Source organism: Sarcophilus harrisii, chromosome 1, assembly GCF_902635505.1.
Source record: "Sarcophilus harrisii chromosome 1, mSarHar1.11, whole genome shotgun sequence".
Classification (NCBI taxonomy): domain Eukaryota; kingdom Metazoa; phylum Chordata; class Mammalia; order Dasyuromorphia; family Dasyuridae; genus Sarcophilus; species Sarcophilus harrisii.
In genome coordinates, this window is record NC_045426.1 from 579,991,983 (window position 1) to 580,012,297 (window position 20,315).

Consider the following 20,315-nt stretch of genomic DNA (forward strand, 5'->3'; position numbering starts at 1 on the left):
GATTAGATGAAATAGGAGATGAAATCAAGGAATCAATAAAAATTAAAGAAAAGCTGAAGAACCAAAGATCATTGAAATTCTAACTTGTGGTAAATTCATAAAATACAACCTAATAATGAAACATATGGCAAAAATAGCATCAATATCTCAGTGATATTAAAAAGCATATGGGCACAATCAGATTGAAATTTCCAAAAGCTTTTTTGAATTTGATAAAATGATTGACTAACAATTAGTCAATAAACACTTAATAAGTACAGGCACTATGCTAAGCACTAGGGATACAAAGAAAGGGAGGGGGGGGAGGGGAAAGAACAGTTCCTTAAGGAGCATACAATCCAATGAGGGAAGTAGCATATAAACCATTAGGTCACACAAGATATATATAGAGAGATGCAAGTAATCTGAAAAATGAAAGCATTAACAGCTGGGTGAAATGGGAAGGGACTCCTGCATAAGGTGGAATTTGAGCTGTATTGAAGGAAAACAGAGAAACCAAAAGAGAAAGATTCCAAATCATGAAGTATGGAGAGTGGAGTAACAGTTATAGCCAGGTTGGCAACTAGGTGGTACTGCAGGCTTGGAGCTTTCATGCATTCAATCTTTTCTCAAACATTTAATAGCTATGTGACTCTGGAACAGCCTTACTTCATCCTGTTTGCCTCAATTTCTTCATCTGTAAAATGAGTAAGAAAAGGAAATGACAAACGACTCCAGTATCTTTGCCAAGAAAACTCCAAATGTAGTCACAAAGTGTCAAATATGAGTGAATAACAACAACAAATATAGTGCTTTAAAGTTTGTGGAGAGGTTTTAAAACAGAATAATTTTTTAAAAGCTGTTATCTGCTATAGTCATGGTGAAACCAAAGTCTTCTCCCACAAAGATAGAAAGTACAAAAATATTTCATGACATATACTTGGAAGTATAAGTAGTGGCCATTGCCATAATGAGAATCATAAGGAGAAAAGTGGAGCTATCAATAATAAAGGACAAGAATTTAACATCACCATGGTAGAAGAAATTTGAGAGAACTAAAGATCTTGAGGAAGGAAACTAAAATATCTAGTGTTTATGCACAGTAGAAAACTTGAATCCATTTTACCCAATTAAAAGATTTTTTTTTATCCAACCATTCTGGAGAGCAATCTCAAACTATGCCCAAAGGGCTATATAACTGTACATATCCTTTAATCCAGCAGTGTCATTACTGGATCATAAAAGAGGGAGAAAAGCACTCATATGTGCAAAAATGTTTGTAGCAGCCCTTTTTTGTAGTGGCAAGGAAATGAAAATTGAATGGATGCCCATCAGTTGGAAAATGGCTGAATAAGTTATGGTATATAAATGTAATAGAATATCATTATTCTTTAAGAAGTGATGAGTTGGCTGATTTAAGAAAAGCCTGAAAAGACTACATGAACTGATGCTGAGTAAAGTAAGCAGAATCAGGAGAACACTGTACACAGTAACAGCAAGAATAGAAAATGCCATCTGCATATCCAAAGAGAGAACTATGGAAATTGAATATGCATCAAGGCACAGTATTTTCACCTTTTTGTTTGTTTATTTCTCCTGAGTTTTTTTCCCTTTTGTTCTGAGTTTTTGTGCACAACATGGCAAAGATGGAAATATGTTTAAAAGGATTGCACACATTTAACTGATATCAGATTGCTTGTTGTCTTGGGAAAGGGGGGAGGTAAGGGAAGGAGGGAGAAAAATTTGGAACACAAAGTCTTACAAAAATGAATACTAAAAACAAAAATTATTTTTTTAAAAAAATTCGAAACCAAATCAAGAAAATAAAAGTATCTGAAATATTAGATTCCCTAATCAGTGACAAAATTAAAGTCAAAATATTAAGGCTATATATAAGGCATGAAAGTAGCACAAACAATAAAATAAATCATTCAACATAACCAAAAACTAGTATAGAAACTTACAAAGTATAGGAATTCAAGAGGAAGAGAAAAGTACTAAAACAAAAATATATGAAAAATTCCAGTTAAATTAAAATCTAAAGCACTAAAAATGAAAATTGGATCAAATAAATAACAAAGCTTTATAATGTTAATAAAATGAATGACAGCAAAATTACATGGGAGATGAAAGAAACTATAATTACTGGCTAAAAGCATCACAGAAAAATAGGATATTCTAGCAAGAGACTTTACCAGTTATTGTTCCAACTAAATCTGATTATTCCCATCTCTTTTAACAGAAGGCATCATAATCTATTATCAAAAAATAAGAACACCATTCCCTACAAATATGTGTTCTGTAAGCAAAGAATTAATAATCACAAAAAAAGAACCTACAACTATCTACAAAAAAACATACAAGCTGAGGGGGAAAAGGATGAACCACAATGTCCCAGAGGTATAAAAACAATTTATTAAATATAACTGAAAAACTGGCAGAAGATGTAGTAACATTCATTCTACTTTGTTGGTTATGGCAAATTCTTTGGGCTCAATTCCATATCCACCTCTTATTCATGCACTGCAAATATATATATTTAACCCAAGAAATGGCAAGAATGCTAGAGTACTGTTTAAAACCCAGCTTTCCTACTTACCATCTTGTGATCTTAGACAAGTCACTGAATTTCCCATCTGTAAAATGAGATTAGGCTAAATGACTATTCAAGCCCTTTTCAATGCTAAATCTATTATCCTGTGATTACTTCAAGTTAATTAAAAGAACTTAGTGTTAAAAATAATCCTGTAAAAATCTTTTTCTCTCAAATCAGTTATTGTCACTAAACAGCATCATCATGAATAACTGACATCAAATGTAGCATTTTTCAGAGAGACAATTTATACACATGATTCTGCCTAGGCTGAAATCTATTATCAAATCTCATAAGAATAATTAAGCATATGTTCAAAATTAAAGGAATAAAATCAAAACATGTTGGTAGATTATTTGATGTACAAGGCATTTACCATATCATCTGACTCCACGAAAAACATTTAAACGCCTTCTTGTGGAATCTTCTCTGGTGATATTAAGGTGTCATTTGTATTTTACAAATGTAAAATTCTTAAATGTATACCAAGAAAAGCTTCAAGCCTGAATCTGGAGATCACAATAAATCAGTGGAAGAAGACATCATCTACATATACCTTGCTTATCTTCAAAGAAGACACGTCAAGCAAAAATTAATCAAGGAGGAGGCCGTAACTAAGAGGTGGAGAACTTTTTTTTCCCGCCAAAGACCATTTAGGTATAGAGGGAGGTTGTACCTAGCCTTCATCTCATTATCATCTATGGTGGCCTTGGCAGGGCCAAACCAAATGATTTCACAGGCTTTATACATACAGCTCACAGGTTGAACATTTTCCTACTGTAGCTGAAAGAATAATTAAAAACAGCCTGAAACCAAAGTGAATAATAAGAATACAATTAAATCAATCAATATCTATACAATAACTATCTTAATATACAGTTACTACAATAAAATAAACCATAACAAATCTTTAAAGTATTCTAGCAAAAATCTATACAATAGTAGGCCTACTGACCTAAGGCAGCTATAGAAAGATGAATACTTTTTCCCTTAAAAAAAAAAAAAAAGAGAAAACTGACATTCTTAGAACACTTGCTGAACAGATTAAAGAATTAAAGAAATACTTGTGGAAAAAACAGATATCACTTCAAAAGGAACTAAACAGATCAGTGGATATACTAATGGAAATCAGAAAGGACTGAGTTTAAGAGCCTCTGATTCTTAGTAGCTATGTGACCTTTTACAAGTCACTTAACTTCTGTTTTTTCTTCAACTGTAAAAAATGTATATAGTAGCATCAACCTCCTAACATTATAAGGATCAAATGAGATAACATTTGTACCACATAGTCTGTATTTTATAAATGTTATCTACTGCTATTATTAAAAAGCAAAAGTGAAGATTTATAACAGTTTATATGTCACTGGATTAAAGAAGTGTAACCAAAACTGTTTAACTAATCAGAGTCTATGAAATATCTAAAATACAAGAAAATCAAAAGGTCTCTCCATGGACTATACCTACAGAAACTAAGCTAACAATAAATAGACAAAGAATAAAACAGAGATGAGTCATTAAGATTTGTTTTAGAAATGGAGAGTTTTATCAAATAAGACCACATCATTGCTATTCAGAAATTACACAATGGTCATTCTTAAATTGAAATTTATTCATTGATGCAATTTTGCAAGGAAACAGAAAGAAATTATGCAAAATATTACTTTTAATAAATTCACTTAGTATCTTCTCCCTCCACTCAAACAGGACTAAATAATCTACCATAGGCTTACAACAGCACTCAACTGTACATGCCTTCTCTTTCCAGTACTTCTAAAAGCCAAAATGTAGAAGCTTTCTCAGCTGAAACAGCAATATGGCATCACTCTGTGATGTACCAGACCTCAGACAAAACTGATGAGTGGAGAGAATTTAGGCAGGACTCCTATGCAGAGCTTTGTGGAAAGAGCCTAACATCCAGCTAGGAGCAATTATGTGTCCAAAGAAGTCAATTAGGGAAGAGAGTGAAGCCAGTGAAATGTGAATTGACCAGCATGGAAGGAATCTGAGATGACTTTAAAATCCAATCCCAGGGAAATAGCTATCAAAAAGGAAGGAGTAAATAAGTGAGCAATAAAAAAATAAAAAGAAAATAGATCATCATCACAAACAAAATTATTGCTGACAATATGCCTGGACATAACACTGATTTATAAACTTTTAACTCTTTTAACAAATATTGTTATACTATGTATGCATTTAACAACCAATTCTATGAACACCATAACATGCTTTTAAGCTTAATCTGCATTTTTATTTTCTTGATCAAGTCTAGACAATCAACAAAAAGAATAAATCAAGCCTTGATTTGTAGTGCTTGCTAATTTCCAAGGTTGCTCACACTGAAAATTTAACAAATAAGCCAGCACAAGCTAATTCTATTACATTCCTATTTATAATTTCCACATTAAATGAAATGAATTCAACAGAATTCATCCACAAAACTCTACTTCTCTTCCATACTTATTGCAAGGACATCACAAGCCTTCTCAGATTCCCCATTTCAGTGCTGTCCTCAACTTTTCATTCTCTCAACCTACATACCTGTTCAGCTGCTAAATCTTATCATTTTTATCTCTACAAAATCTCTCACACATATCCCTTCCTTTCTGTCAGAGTAATTCAGACCTTACTAGTTTTATCCTTGATTATCTCTTGCCTTGACCACCTCTTCCTACTCAAATTCATTCTCCAAACAACTACCAAAGTGATCTTCATAAAATACACATTAACTTTCATCCAATAAACCTAAAGTGGCTTCCTATTACTTCTAGAATCAAATATGAATTCCTCTGACATTTAAATATCTTTACAACCAGAGCCCTTTCCAGTCTTCTTACACATTACTTCCCTGCAGATACCTTGCAATCAAGGTGCCCTGCTCTGCTTCCTAGATCAAAGAAAAGATACTCCAACTCTCATCTCCCATATTTGCACTGGTTATCACCCTTGCCTAAAATCTACCTCTTCCTCACATCTACCTGTTGGAATCTCTGGTTTCTTTCAAGATTCAGCTAAAACATCACTTTCCATTTCAAACTTTTCTTAATTCCTCCAGCTACTAGGACACTCCTTCCCAAAACTATTGTATCCATTTCATATACATTATGAACAAGCTTAAATATGTATGTATATAGACTATGCATATGTGCATGTACAAACATATATATCATTATCTCTCTTAGGATGCAAGTTCACTGAAGGCAGGAAATGTTTTCCTTTTGCTATTTGTATTTCCCATCTTGTAGACTGATAACCTTTCTAATTATGGACAATGAAATATGGGAACAGTTTGCTACTGGAGTTATTCCAAAGATGCTGCCAATGTATCTACAGAAAAGGATCTCACATTCCAACACTTTTTGAGCAATTACAAAAGGTATTCATTTTAAATACTTGTGCAATAACCCAACAAACATTAAATATAAAAAATCCAAAGACTTTTTAATGTAAACTTCAAATATGAGAATAATGATAATAAAATCTGATATTAATGAAATACCTTAAGTTTTATAAAATATTTCATATATACTTGACCCACACAACAATCTTCTCATTCCTATTTCGCAGAGGAAATTGATAGATCACACACACAAGAACTAAGTTTCTGAGATGAGGCTTAAGTTCAAGTCTTTCCAATTCCAAACCCAGCACTTATCTAACATATCATTCTATATATGTCCATAAACGGTAAGTCATTCATTAAGCTACTAACTTAAGCAAAAGATTGATTTGAAGCTCTAAGATATAGCTAAAATTTCAGGTGGGGATTAAAGTGACATCAGAAAAGAAAGTTAGAAGGATTCAGGATAGATAACTTTAGAAACTAACTCACAGTTACTCAAATGAAATTTATTTTTAAATAGAATTAAAATTACTCTATATACCAATGTCAAATTCCACTCAGAAAAAATTAAAACAAGAAGTCCCATCAGCACAAAACTTACTTCAAAAGAATTGCTGGTAATAAAATACAGACCATATGTGGACTGAAGCCATTTGGGAACTTTTAACTATAAAAAATGGCAATGTGGAGTTTACATTAAATTGTACTCAGAAAAGTTATGTACACACTGACAATATAATGCTGGAATTATACATACTACCACAAACAAAACGGTATGCTTCTACCTCCCTCTAAGCTACAAATATTTGTGAAGTTAAAACTATGATAGGAAAGACATCTGTACTTATCTAAACAGCTATTGATAATCTGTTTATAAAATGCAAAAGCGGAATCCATAATTGACCAGGATAAATTTCAAAAAAAAAAATCTGATAAAGATTTCCTCATTGAAAACAGAAGCAATAAGACTGAAAACTTGGAGTTTTTTTCTACAGGTAATTTTTTAAAGTTGTGCATGAGATTCCAGACATTTCTTTATAATATATTTAAAAATAGGAATCTGTAAAAAAGAACTTAGGTATAAAACTGAGTTGTTTTGTTGTTTGGGATTTTTTTTTTTTTTTTTTGCAATACCTTATGAAGGGGAGCTGTTTATATATTAAAGTTTATTCATCATATTTATTGAACTTATTGTCATATAGAAGACATCCTGGAGGATTCAGATACATTAAAGACAAAATTCTTGTCTTAAAAACTTAAAAAATAGAGAAGATTAGGATTATATACAAATAAATATAATAATACAAATCAGTACATGAAAAGTGTCAGAAGAGCGGTATAATATGTTTCATAAATTAAGAAGAAGCAAAATCAAATAAACTTGTTAGGCACATTCTAGCTTGTTGCATCCTATCTTAAACAGAAGTTTCATACTGCTGTTTATATAATGCAATCAATATTTGTCACATGTTTGCATCTCCTACAGCAGAGTTGTCAAACTCTCAGCCTGTAAAACTCCCAATATGACCAGAATCATCACTGAGAAATGTTTAACAATTTAAATAAATATAACCCATAAATAATGCCAATTTGTAGGTTTCTCAGTCACTCTATTTGAATTTGACATCACTATGACTCCAAAAAAATAGTTCTTGATGGTACCTCAGAAGTAAAAATCCAACAAAATAGTACCATTGAACAGAATTTCTTTTTTTTTTCCCTTTTATTTATTAGAACTTTTTAAATTTTCAAAACATATGCATGGATAATTTTTCAGCATTAACCCTTGAAAAACCTGCATTCCAATTTTTCCCTGCCTTTCCCCACCTTCTCCCCTAAATGGCAAGTAATTCAATATATGTTAAACATATATGTTAAATCCAATATATGCATAATTTTGCTGTACAAGAAAAATCAAATCAAAAAGAAAAAGTGACAAAGAAAATAAAATGCAAGCAAACAACAACAAAAAAAGTGAAAACGCTTTGTTATGATCCACACTCAATTCCCACAGTTCTCTCTCTGGATATGGATGGCTCTCTTCACCACAGGATCATTGGAACTGGCCTATATCATTTCACTGTTAAGAGCCACATCCATCAGAATTGATCATCGTATAATCTTCTTGTTACTGTGCACAATGATCTCCTGGTTCTGCTCATTTCACTTAGGATCAGTTCATATAAGTTTTTCCAGGTCTCTTTGAAATCATCCTACTGATCATTTCTTATAGAACTATAACATTCTATAATATTCATATACCATAATTTATTCAACCATTCTCCAACTGATGGGCATTCAGTTTCCAGTTTCTTGCCACTACAAAAAAAGGAATGCCATGAACATTTTTGCACATGTGGGTCCCTTTCCCTCCTTTAAGATCTCTTTGCCCACTATAAGCCCAATAAAAACACTGCTGGATCAAAGGGTATACACATTTTGATAGCCCTTTGGACATAGTTCCAAATTGTAAAGCAGAAGTTCTTAAACTTTTTCCACTCATGATTGCTTTTTGCCTAAGAAATTTTCCCACAACCCCATTTATACAGGTATATAAAACGGGTATACAAATCAAACATTTACTGACAATAAATCATAGTTTTACAACCTCCACATTCAGTAACATGGCCCCCCATATGGAGTCACAATATATATTTTAAGAAGTTTTGCCACACAGCCCTTTTTGTAGTGGCTAGAAACTGGAAACTGAATGGATGTCCATCAGTTAGAGAATGGCTGAATAAATTGTGGTATATGAATACTATGGAATATTACTGTTCTATAAGAAATGACCAACAGGATGATTTCAGAAAGACCTGGAGAGACTTACACGAACTGATGCTGAGTGAAATGAGCAGAACCAGGAGATCATTATATACGTCAACAACAATATTATATGATGACCAGTTCTGATGGACCTGGCCATCCTCAGCAACGAGATCAACCAAATCATTTCCAATGGAGCAGTAATGAACTGAACCAGCTACGCCCAGAGAAAGAACTCTGGGAGATGACTAAAAACCATTACATTGAATTCCCAATCCCTATATCTATGCCCACCTGCATTTTCGATTTCCTTCACAAGCTAATTGTACAATATTTCAAAGTCTGATTCTTTTTGTACAGCAAAATAACGTTTTGGTCATGTATACTTATTGTGCATCTAATTTATATTTTAATGTATTTAACATCTACTGGTCATCCTGCCATCTAGGGGAGGGGGTGGGGGTGGGGGTAAGAGGTGAAAAATTGGAACAAGAGGTTTGGCAATTGTTAATGCTGTAAAGTTACCCATGCATATAACCTGTAAATAAAAGGCTATTAAATAAAAAAAAAAAGAAAGAAAGAAAGAAAGAAAGAAGTTTTGCCACAGAGCACAAATGGACCTAAGCAGATACAATTCAGGTAAACTATGAAGAACTTGTGTTGCCTTTCCCAATACTTAATTGCTCATGCTTTGTCCCACTCCAAAAAAATTAGTCAGAAGGAAAACGTCCTTCTTTTAAAGATCTTAATGTTCTATTGGAGAGGCTAGAGGCACATATAGAACTATATATGAAAATAAGTACAAATAATTTTTGTACCAGTCAGAAGGATACACTTAAGAAATGTTGATTAATAGCCCAATACAGGGCATTCTTTTTTTCCTAATCATGCTCATTTATTCCATGGTTAATGCAGCTAGAATAAATATAAAATCACTTCTTTATTAGAGATCCTTAAAGCAGATAGTGGATTTGTTTCTAAAAGCTTCTACAATACCTGAATTAAACTTCAATTTACCTTGTTGACACATATTTTTCCTTTATTGTCATCTAACAACCACTCTATGTTTACTATTCATATGCATACATTTATACACTGTTCTCCTCCATTAGGACATAAGCTCTTTGAAGACAGGTGATAATTTTTTGTCTTTCTTTGTATGCCCAACACTTAGCATTCTGACTGGCACTGAATGGGTACTTGTTAAATGCTTCTTGACTGACTGATTTAACTGAAACTTGAATAATAAATATAATTTTGACAGAGATAGGAAGAAAGGCTGAAAAAAGCTATGGTCTCAAAGAATATTTTTAATAATTAGTTTTTGTTGATATTTTCTGTTTCTTCAATTACTATAATATTGCAAGTATCTCTTCCCCTCTCCCATCACCATCCCATATGACAACTAGTATTTTTTTAGCGGAGGAAAAAAAAACCAAAACAACACAGCTGATCAAAACATCAAAAAAGGAAGCCTTTGCAATCTTATATCTCTTTACTTTAATCCCACTTGACATTTATAATCCTGTTACTTTTACTTTTGATTTTTTGGTATGTAGTGATTCTTTTCATTTCCATTGTTTATAGTCATTGTGTATATTTGTCTTCACTCTGCATCAGTTTATATAGAGCTTTCTTGTGCTTCTATGTATTTATCATACACATCATTTCATATATCACAGTAGTATTACATTCATGCATCAAACTTTCCCCAATTGATGGAACTTATTTTGTTTCCAAGTCTTAGTTATCACAAAAAAAATGGTGCTACACATATTTGAGTATATAGGGACTTTTTTTTTCTTACTGATAAATTTCTTGGGGTATAAGTCAGATAATACTCTCATTCAAAAAGTCTGGAAATTTTATTTGCATATACTTGTTTATTTGCATATTTTCCATTTGCATAAATTTATTTGCATAATTCCAAATTGATTTCCAAAACAGTTGGACCATTTCACAGTTATAATAACAATGTATTAGTGTGCCTATCTTCCTACAACCTCTCCAAAGTTGGTTACTACCATTTGTTTTTATCATTTTTGCCCATCTGAGATAAAAATTAGGGACCATTTTGATTTGCATTTCTCTTACTAGTAGAAATTTGGAGCATCATTTCATGTGCTTGTAAATACTTTGCAGTTCTTCTTTTGAAAACTATTTGTTCTTATCTTCAAAGAACAATTCAAATCAAGAAAAAAGTTATAATAAGTTAACTATTTCACTTTAGAAAACATTTCCTACTGGAGCAATTTTAGTGGCAGTAATTGTCTGATTTGAGAGAAGACAGATTTTGCAGAGTAATTTCTAACACTAAATTCTTTTAATTAACCAGAAGTAATCACAGGATCACAGATTTAGAAATGGAACAGGCTTGAGAAGTTATCTAGCCTAATTTCATCTTAAAGATGGGAAATTCAGTAATTTGTCTAAGGTCACAAGATGGCAAATAGGATAGCTGGGTTTTAAACACAAGTCCAATGACTACAAGTCTACCTTTTTTTTTTTTTTCTCCCACTATTTTCTACTGACTACTCTGTCTGTCTGTCATTTTAACGTAGCTTGGAAAAAAGCAAAGTGACAGATAATACTGATTCCTAACAAATGGGATGTCCTAGAAAATCAAGAAAGTTAAAAGTTTTATTTTTCGTTAGCAAATAAAGTAGTCCAAGTAATATAGGCAACACATGTCTAGCATTGTGATCTCTGAGACAAAAACCAGAGGTATTTTAGGTGCTTTTTTTAAAACTATTATGGCTACCCAATGTTTTCTCCTTGCTGTCCAGATTATCATAATGAATGATCCACAAGGATGGACAGAAGCAGCTACACCCAAAGAAAGAACACTAGGAAATGAATGTAAACTGCTTGCATTTTTGTTCTTCTTCCCAGGTTATTTATACCTTCTAAATCCAATTCTCCCTGAGCAACAAGAAAACTGTTCGGTCCTGCACACATATATTGTATCCAAGATCTACTGTAATCTATTTAACATGTATAGGACTGCTTGCCATCTTTGGGGAGAGGGTGGAGGGAGGGAGGGGAAAAATCGGAAAAGAAGTGAGTGCAAGGGATAATATTGTAAAAAATTACCCTGGCATGGGTTCTGTCAATAAAAAGTTATTTAATTTTTAAAAAATAATTTAAAAAAATAAAAGTTAAAAAAAAATAAAAAATAATGAATGATCCAGATCTTGCTTTTCAGTATTAATGTACAGCATAACTTCAACATTCATCTTCAAAAGGGTTATGAATTCTCTATAATGTGCAAGAACAATTTTTGCTTCCTTTGACGTTTTTGTAAATCTGAAAACCAACAACCAACTTTCTATCATACTTATGCATCCAAGAAAAAATGTAATTCAATATTATTTATTTATTTCATATGTTCATTCAAATTTTATCTTAGAATTATAAAATTCTAGCATTTAAGACTTTCTTGGAGATTCTTGGAGATCATCTAGTCTCACCCCTTCATTTTACAAATGAAGAAATAAGGCTCTAAGGGATTATGTAAAATAGGCATGGTCTTAAAGCAGGTTGGTGGCAGAGTAAGGAATAGAACCTGGATCTCTTAACTTCTAATCAAGTAATCTTTCCACTATTCCTACAGCATGCCATCAATGTTTTCCAAGAGACCTAGAAGATTTATTACTACCCTGAGACAAGATTTTATTAAGATCTTACTCTGCCTGACCATCACAAGTATCATCTCATTAGTACTATTGTCACTATTAAGAAAGAAAAACAACTTGGTGGTATTCACGCTGCAACATTCCAAAACACCAATACTCCACATTAATACACTGGCAGAAGTATGAACTGTATGACCATTAAGGAAAGTAATTTGGAAATAAGCTCCATAAGTTATAGATCTGTACTTCTGATGCAGGGACACCATAATAACTCCTTTATTAAAAAGAGATCAAACAAAGAAGAAAAAAATCCTAAAAGTACAAAAATACCTACAGCATTTCTTTTTTGTGGTAGCAAAGAATTAGAAACAAAGGACAGCGGGAAAATATTTGAACAAATTATGGTATGTGAATGTAATAGAATACTATTGTACCATAAAGAAGGACAAAAGGGATAGTTTAAAAGAAAGATCAGAAGACTTAGATGCAAAATGAAGTGAGCAGAACCAGAAAAATAATTTATATTTTAGCATCAACACTGTAGAAATGAATAATTATGAAAGACTTAAAACCTCTAAACACAATGATCAACCATAATGTCAAAGGATAAATGATAAAGAATACTACCCAAATTTTGACAAGAGAGGTAATGGACTAAATTTGTAGATTGAGATACATTTTTAGACATGACCAATATGTGAATTTGTTTTGCTTAACTATGTATATTGGTTACAAAGATTTTGGTTTTCTTTTCTTTTTTTAAACCACAGGAGTTTGGGAAGATGTCAGAGGGAGAGAAAATAAATGTTAAACATGTTAACTTTTAAAAGTAATTTTAACAAGTGTTTCAATTTAGTTAGATTAAATCTCAAAGTCCCTTATCATTTAAATTGTCATATCAATCTACATTCCATTAAAGTGATTCCCCAATCCTGTTCATCTTTCTTCAATGATTTAGTGGCAAACTACATACCCATTATACCTCCTAACAATTTAATCCTCTTCTGATTAGCACTACTCCAAATAAGTCTGGCTCCAAAATCACAACTATACTCTTTGGAGCAACCCACTCTATTCTAAACAAATTCTCTCACAATCTTCAAACTTTTGAACTAACATTCCTCCAACCTCCTCATTTTAAATGAATTCTAGCTTTTCCCTGAAGAAGCCACATTGCTTGCAATCCTTTTCTTTGGAGGTTACTCCTCCCATTCCCCTTGACCTTCAGTGCTAGAAAAAGGAACACTCCTTGCTCTATCATTGTGTCTATACTATTGCTTCTAAAACTGTAGTGCAGGGGCCCTTAAGGTCTCCAAAACCTTTTCAGGGTATTAAAATTTTAAACTATTTTCAAAGATATCTAAATTTTTAATGTGGTATATGTATGCTGACAGAAATAACCCATATATGAAAAAAAAAAAGCTTTGTGAGTTACTCAATAAATTTTAAGAGCAACCAAAAAGTTTGATAACTATTCTACTCATACTCCAAAATGATCTTTCCTTATCTGAAATTCAAGCAATCTGGCATCTAGAGATGCCAGGGGGGAGGGAAGGAAAAAAATTTGAAACACAAGGTTTTGCAAGGGTGAATATAGAAAATAATCTATGCATATGTTTTAAAAATAAAAGGCTTTAATAAAAAAAAATAATAAAATGAAATTCAAGTAATCCATTTCATTGTCAATGCTGTCATCCACTGAACTTTCAATGCCTTCAATACATAGCCTTCCTCTATTTTCTACCTGCTGCCATCATCCTCAAAAACTTCAGTTTAATGTTAACAACCCTCCTAACAAATTGACCACACAATTCTTCAACACTCTCAACTCCAACTACTTTGTCGTCCTTATTTCTCAGAATTACAACATATCCAAGATATAGAAATCTGATATTTAATTCTCCAACCACAATCGCTATACCTTCCTCCAAACTCAATCATGTTAAACCTACTTTTCACCCTTACCATGCCCAAGTCGGTGAGTCAATTGGCATTTATTAAGTACCTATTACATGCCAGACAAGTACTTTAATCTATCAAGTGAAATAAAATATATAAAGTACTTAGCAGATCTTAAAATATCATATAAATGTGAGGTGGGATTTTGGGGGGATAATGGACCAGAACCTTCCCTTTCACCTCCTCCCTAATAAATTCTTGGAGGTTTAGTACTGTTTCACTTTTATCTTTTTATCCCTAGCACCTAATAGTGTCTGATGATGATCACTAAAAACAATAATAGTTAACATTTATATAACACTTATATACAAAACACTTTGCAAATATTGTCCCATTTGATCCTTACAAAAATCCTGGGAAGTAAGTAATACCATGATCCCCATAGTTAAAAGAACTGAGGCAGACAAAGCTTATGAGACTCACCCAGGTTTACACAGCTAGTAAATATTTAAATCCAGATTTGAAGTCAGATGTTACCGAGTCCAGGCTCCACCTAGCTGGCTCCATAAAGAGTAGACATTTAATAAATTATGTTATTGTTGATGATTGTTTCCCCACTGACTTCTTCCTATTTGCCCCCAAATAGGCTTAAAATCTCCCTGTTTAAAAAAAAGGTTTCCCTTATGATTTTATCCTTCTTAATCCTTTTCTTTCTCCTCCCCATCACTTCTAAATGTCTTTTAAAAGTTTCTATACCCAATTCTTCCATTTCCTCATTAACACTCTCACCAACCTCTTGTGATGAACAATTTTGAAAGATTTAATCTGAATTGACCACAATGATCAATGATGATACTATGATTTTTACACACATTCCCACTAATCAACTAAAACAGTGCTCAAAAGTCACCACTGACCCTCCTACTCAATGAATCAATGGTCTTTTTTCTGATCTCTTTACTGTTCAACCTTTCTGCTCTAATATTTAATAAGTAATATTCACTCCTACTTCTCATTTTTTTCCTCCTACTCCTCTAAATACTCTTTGCCTCCTCTGCTATGTCCTTTTCTCTTCCTAACTAAGGATCTGTCCTTTCTCTATTATCTCTCCTTGGCAACGTTATTTGCCCTTATATTTTTAAATACTACTTTTATGCAGATGAGTCACAAATATCTCTCTGGCCTTTATAACTTTTTCCTGAGCTCCACACTTGCATTTCCAATTGCCTATAAGATATCTCTACCAAGAAAAAGATAAATATATCCAAAACCAATCTTACTATTGTCCTTGATAAACCTTCACCCTCATTCTAACTTCAGAAATTCTATCTATAGCATTATCCAAATTCCCACGTTTGATATCTAGGTTTATCTTTGTCTCTTCTCTCTTACTTTTCATACCTAGTCAAATACCAAGTTCTATGAATTCTAACTCCACAGCACGTCATATCTATCCCCTCTTCTCTATTCCCACTTCTACCATTTTTAATTTAAAGTCCTCAATTAGATTATTGTAGTAGGTCTTCCAACATCCACTTTCTCTACTATTTCATTGTTCATATTGCTAATTTATCCTGTGCATAGATCTGACTATGGCAATCCTAGGCTCAAGAATATTCAATGACTTCTTATTGCATATTAAGTTAAGTCTAAATACCATTGCCTAGCATTAAAAGCTAGATTCACCCTATCTTTCTGTTCCTGTTGCATATTCTCCTTTCTCTGCCCTCTACCCTAAAGGGAAACTGGACTATGCTATGCCCCCAAATATCGCCAGCACTTTCCTGTCTCCATTGCTTTTCTTACATAATTCCTTGACCACCTAAAATAGCTTTGTTTCTCCTTATTGCTTATGAATTTCTATCCATCCTTTAAAGTACAATTATCATTTCTTCCATGAAGCCTTCCCAGGTACTCTGTTGGTAACACTCTTCTTCCTTAAACCTCATATAGCACATTGCTTTACAACTGTGTTTATCCCATAATACTATGCATTATAGTTATCTGGTTTTGCCTTATTATCTTCTAGAATACGTGTATCTTATCTAAACTTTACATCTCCATTAGCACTTATAACAATACTTCAGATAGAATAGGCATTTAATAAGTGTGTGTTTAATGGATAAGTGCATCACTTTTATTTTTTTTTAAAGAGTATGAAGTAGTGATATTTTTTCAAAGAAAAACACTGATCTCACAATAACATAGTGTTCCAATCTGAGAAGCACTTAGTAAATATTTTTCTATTTATTTTATTTATATTCTTTGCTAGCCTGTGTCCCTTAGTGACAAAGTATTATCCTGCTATACAAGATATTCCAGAAAACTTAGAACAACATTAAGAATTTTTGGATATCCTGTCTTGTAATTGCTTTTTCATTATGACATGGAATAAATGTTGTAAAAATTTGTCAGATACCTGTAAGTTCAGATTTTCGTTATGTTCCACCAAGACTATCACAAAAGCCCCCTAATAACCCTACTTGCCTCAAGTCTCTGTCCTCTCCTCCAATTCATCATAATGTGGCCAAACTAATCTTCTTAAAGCACAAATCAAATCACTGTCATTCCCTTGTTTGAGAAATGCCCTCTACAATGAACTTGTGAAAGAATATGGACAAAAAAGCTGCAAGATGGCTAGGCATCAATGAGTTGCTATCTTCATCATTGGAGGGAACTCACAAATCCATTTGAATGCTGAATTAAAATCCCCAGTAGCTAGCATACAGAGCCTGGCACTCATTTGGTATTTAATAAAAGCTTACTGAATGAATAAACTACACTTTCTAAAATATCTATATTTAAAACAATTTTACTATGCTCCATTTTATGGACAAATGGGACAAAAAGTTTTTTGGAATATTATCAATTTTCAAATATTTTTGAAACAAAGGAAATAAAAATATCTTTTAAAGTCTGTAGTTTTTATTTTTTGACATAATAAACTACTTAAGCCACATTTAAGGCATAAAAGGCATCATTAGATATAAAAATATGAGTGTGAAGGAAAGTTACATTTGCCAATTTCATATAATCTTATTTATATCACCATTATAAATTAAGTATAAGATCTAAGTTTAGCAAAATGGTTTTTTGCCATCAGTTTATAAAAGTTTCATTTCTAGTATGAATTGGAACCATTTTCTAACTTGTTTTTGATAAAACATTTTTCCTCTAATCATGACAGAGTCATATGATTTATATATATTCTGGTAAAAAAAATTATGGAAATTTTAAAATCTATAATTAAAACATCACAGATCACTTAACCTATTCTGTCAAAACAAGGAACATTTAACTCTTGCTTCACTTCCTTTAAAAAAAATTCTATTTGCTTTATTTTTCCTAACAAAAAAAAAAAATCAATACAGTAAACTTTCAAGTTACTTTCTTAATCAAACTTTAAAATGATTTTGGTTAACCACAAATTGACTCAAGTATTTAAGCATTTTTCTGAATGTATTTTACTGGAACACGTCTGAAAATAACAATGTCATATAGTAATTATATAACTGTTCCATAGAATTATAAATTATCCTGCTGATTAGTCTTTACAGTCATTTCACAGATAAATAGGATAACTTCTCTCCCTACATATATATCCAAAACTAACTTGATGCATTTCTAGTTTAAAGTAGCTATTCTGTAAAAAATTCTTTTATTTAGGATTAAAACACAACCATAAAAAGATTTTGTTAATTACATTTTACTAAATTGCATCACATAAAGCCATGAAGTTACAACCTGCCAACATTACTTTCAAACATCCTGAAATGATTAGCAAAAAATATACTTTTCAATAGACTCTGAAAATTCAGAAGCATATTAGATTAACTGTGGTTTTAAACATTTTTAGTCTTTTTAACTATTCACTTGGATGACCAAAGTATTTAGAATATCCCAAACATAAAATAAACTTACCTTTCTTCCCAAACTTCTCAGACATAAATTGTCATTTAATTATTAAGTAAAATCTAAACCAAGTTTATTACATATATTTTTAAATATAAGCCCTGTGTATTTCTAATTCCACAGATTTTTTTCTTCTCCAAAGGAGTCATTAGCCCACATAACACTGGTATGCAAAGGTGAGAGAATAGATGCTATAAATGAGGAAATTAGACACAAACAACATTATGCTACATTAATATATTAGGCTGAAAATATTCCATAAGATGAGAGGAGTTTAAACTGATTCTCTTAAAATTTTTCCTCCTACCACAACTTAATGTCCTCATCTTTACCTTGGTCATTTTCCTTATACCTTCCCTTGCCACTCTCACTTTACTCAGCAATACAGCAATTTCCCTCTTTTTCCAATAACTATAACTAAATAACCATCTTTATAACTTCCTGGACCATACCTCTCCTCCTTATTTACTACTCCCCCACGTTCTGTTTTCTTCCCTTACATTGTAAGCTACTTGATGGCAAGAACTATCTGTTTCAACTAATATTTCTAAGTCCTATAGTTGGCTCTTCAAAGGATCACAGGATCATCCATTTAAAACTAAAAGGGACCTTGGAGGTCATGTAGCCTAACACTCTCATTTTAATGATGAAAAAACTGAAGTACAGCAAAGTTAATTACTTTCTTAGGGTCACTTAGTTACTAAGTGTCTGAGGTAGTATTTGAAGTCTTTCTGACTCCACATCCAGTATTCTATCTACTATATCATGATTTCCTTCACTAATTGACTTATTCAGTAGTTTCTTTTTCATCAAATACTTCCTTCCCCAGCAAGCATCTCAATAATGATCCTTTACAATTCTTTTTTTTAAGTCTGGACCTGTGATTTCATTAGACTAAGGAACTTTCTCCTTCACTTGCCTAGGGCGCTGAGGCAAAGTCACTAGGTGGCGCAGTAGAGAGAGCATTGTTCTTAGAATCAGGAAGACAAACTCAAATCCTGTGGAAGACATGAACTCTGGGCAAGTCACTTACCTCTTAAAAAATAGGGATAATACTAACACCCACCTTCTTGTGACAATCAAATGAGCTATTTATAAAATGCCTTGTAAACCTTAAAGTGATACATAAATACTGGCTGTTTAGTGATTTGTCCATTGTCACAGAGACAAGTTTTGGGTTTTTTTTTTACTTCAAAGACAACACTTTTTGCATTATGTCATGTTATCTCTCTGTAGAAAACATAGTAAGAAATTCATTTCAAAATAAAATATAGCATTGAAAAATTACTTACTGTCTTATTCCGTAACCGAATTATGTCTGAAACAGAACCAGCTCCACAGTATTCCATAACAATCCAAAGGTCAGTGTTCTTAAAGTAACTGCCATAGTACTTTACAACATAGGGGCTGAAGAAAAACAAAAAAGTTGATTAAAAGTTTATAAATTCCAGAAGTAGAGATTTCCCCCAATAAATGGTATTTTAAACATATCATGATGTTACAAGTGAATGTTATTATCTGAATTACATCAATTCTGCACAGTTAGGCTTTAATCCATGAATGGAATTAAATAACATCATAAACCATAGGAACAAATTTCCAGTTGTTTACGTCATTCCCAAGATAATGTAGACTTAATTTATATAAATTCTATATTCTACTAATCAAACACACATTATGACAATAGCGTTCCAGATAATATTTTAACATAATTTAACATAAAGCACCTAAAGACACATTTATAACCTCTACCTCTGGACTATAGGCCTTCTACAAACATATGGTTTCAATGAAATATTAACAATCAAATAAAAAAAGATGCTATTTCAGGATTGATACCAATAAAAAAAAAAATCTCTTGGTTTATCCTTTGAAAATTCTGGGTTTTAATACATTCTGGGAAATTACATACAATATTTTCAAGTATTTTCAATAATCCTGAACTAGGAAAAAAATCCATCTGAATATGTTATGCATGGTGTTAGTACCGGCATTCTCTCCTAGTGGTATCTTATAAATGAGATTCGTGGAACTGAACAATTTCCAAAGAATTAAAGTCACAAACAATTCACAGAGCAAGAGAAAGGCATGCAACAGTTACCAAAAGTAGTTACCAAAATAACCAAATCATCTTCAATTATGAAAGGAGCAAGCATCTTGTACCACTGAGAAAAGAGAGAGGTAAGAT

At 32.3% G+C, this 20,315-nt stretch overlaps 1 protein-coding gene across 5 annotated transcripts in view; it reads right to left on the minus strand.

Annotated features, from left to right (window-relative positions):
* Positions 1–20,315, minus strand: part of STK3 (serine/threonine kinase 3) — a 498,339-nt gene that overhangs the window by 385,542 nt on the left and 92,482 nt on the right. For all 5 annotated transcript variants that reach the window (XM_031947034.1, XM_031947032.1, XM_031947033.1 and 2 more), the window contains one exon: positions 19,420–19,534. In XM_031947034.1, coding sequence (XP_031802894.1) covers positions 19,420–19,534 — 115 coding nt within the window. The remainder of the gene's footprint in view (positions 1–19,419; positions 19,535–20,315) is intronic.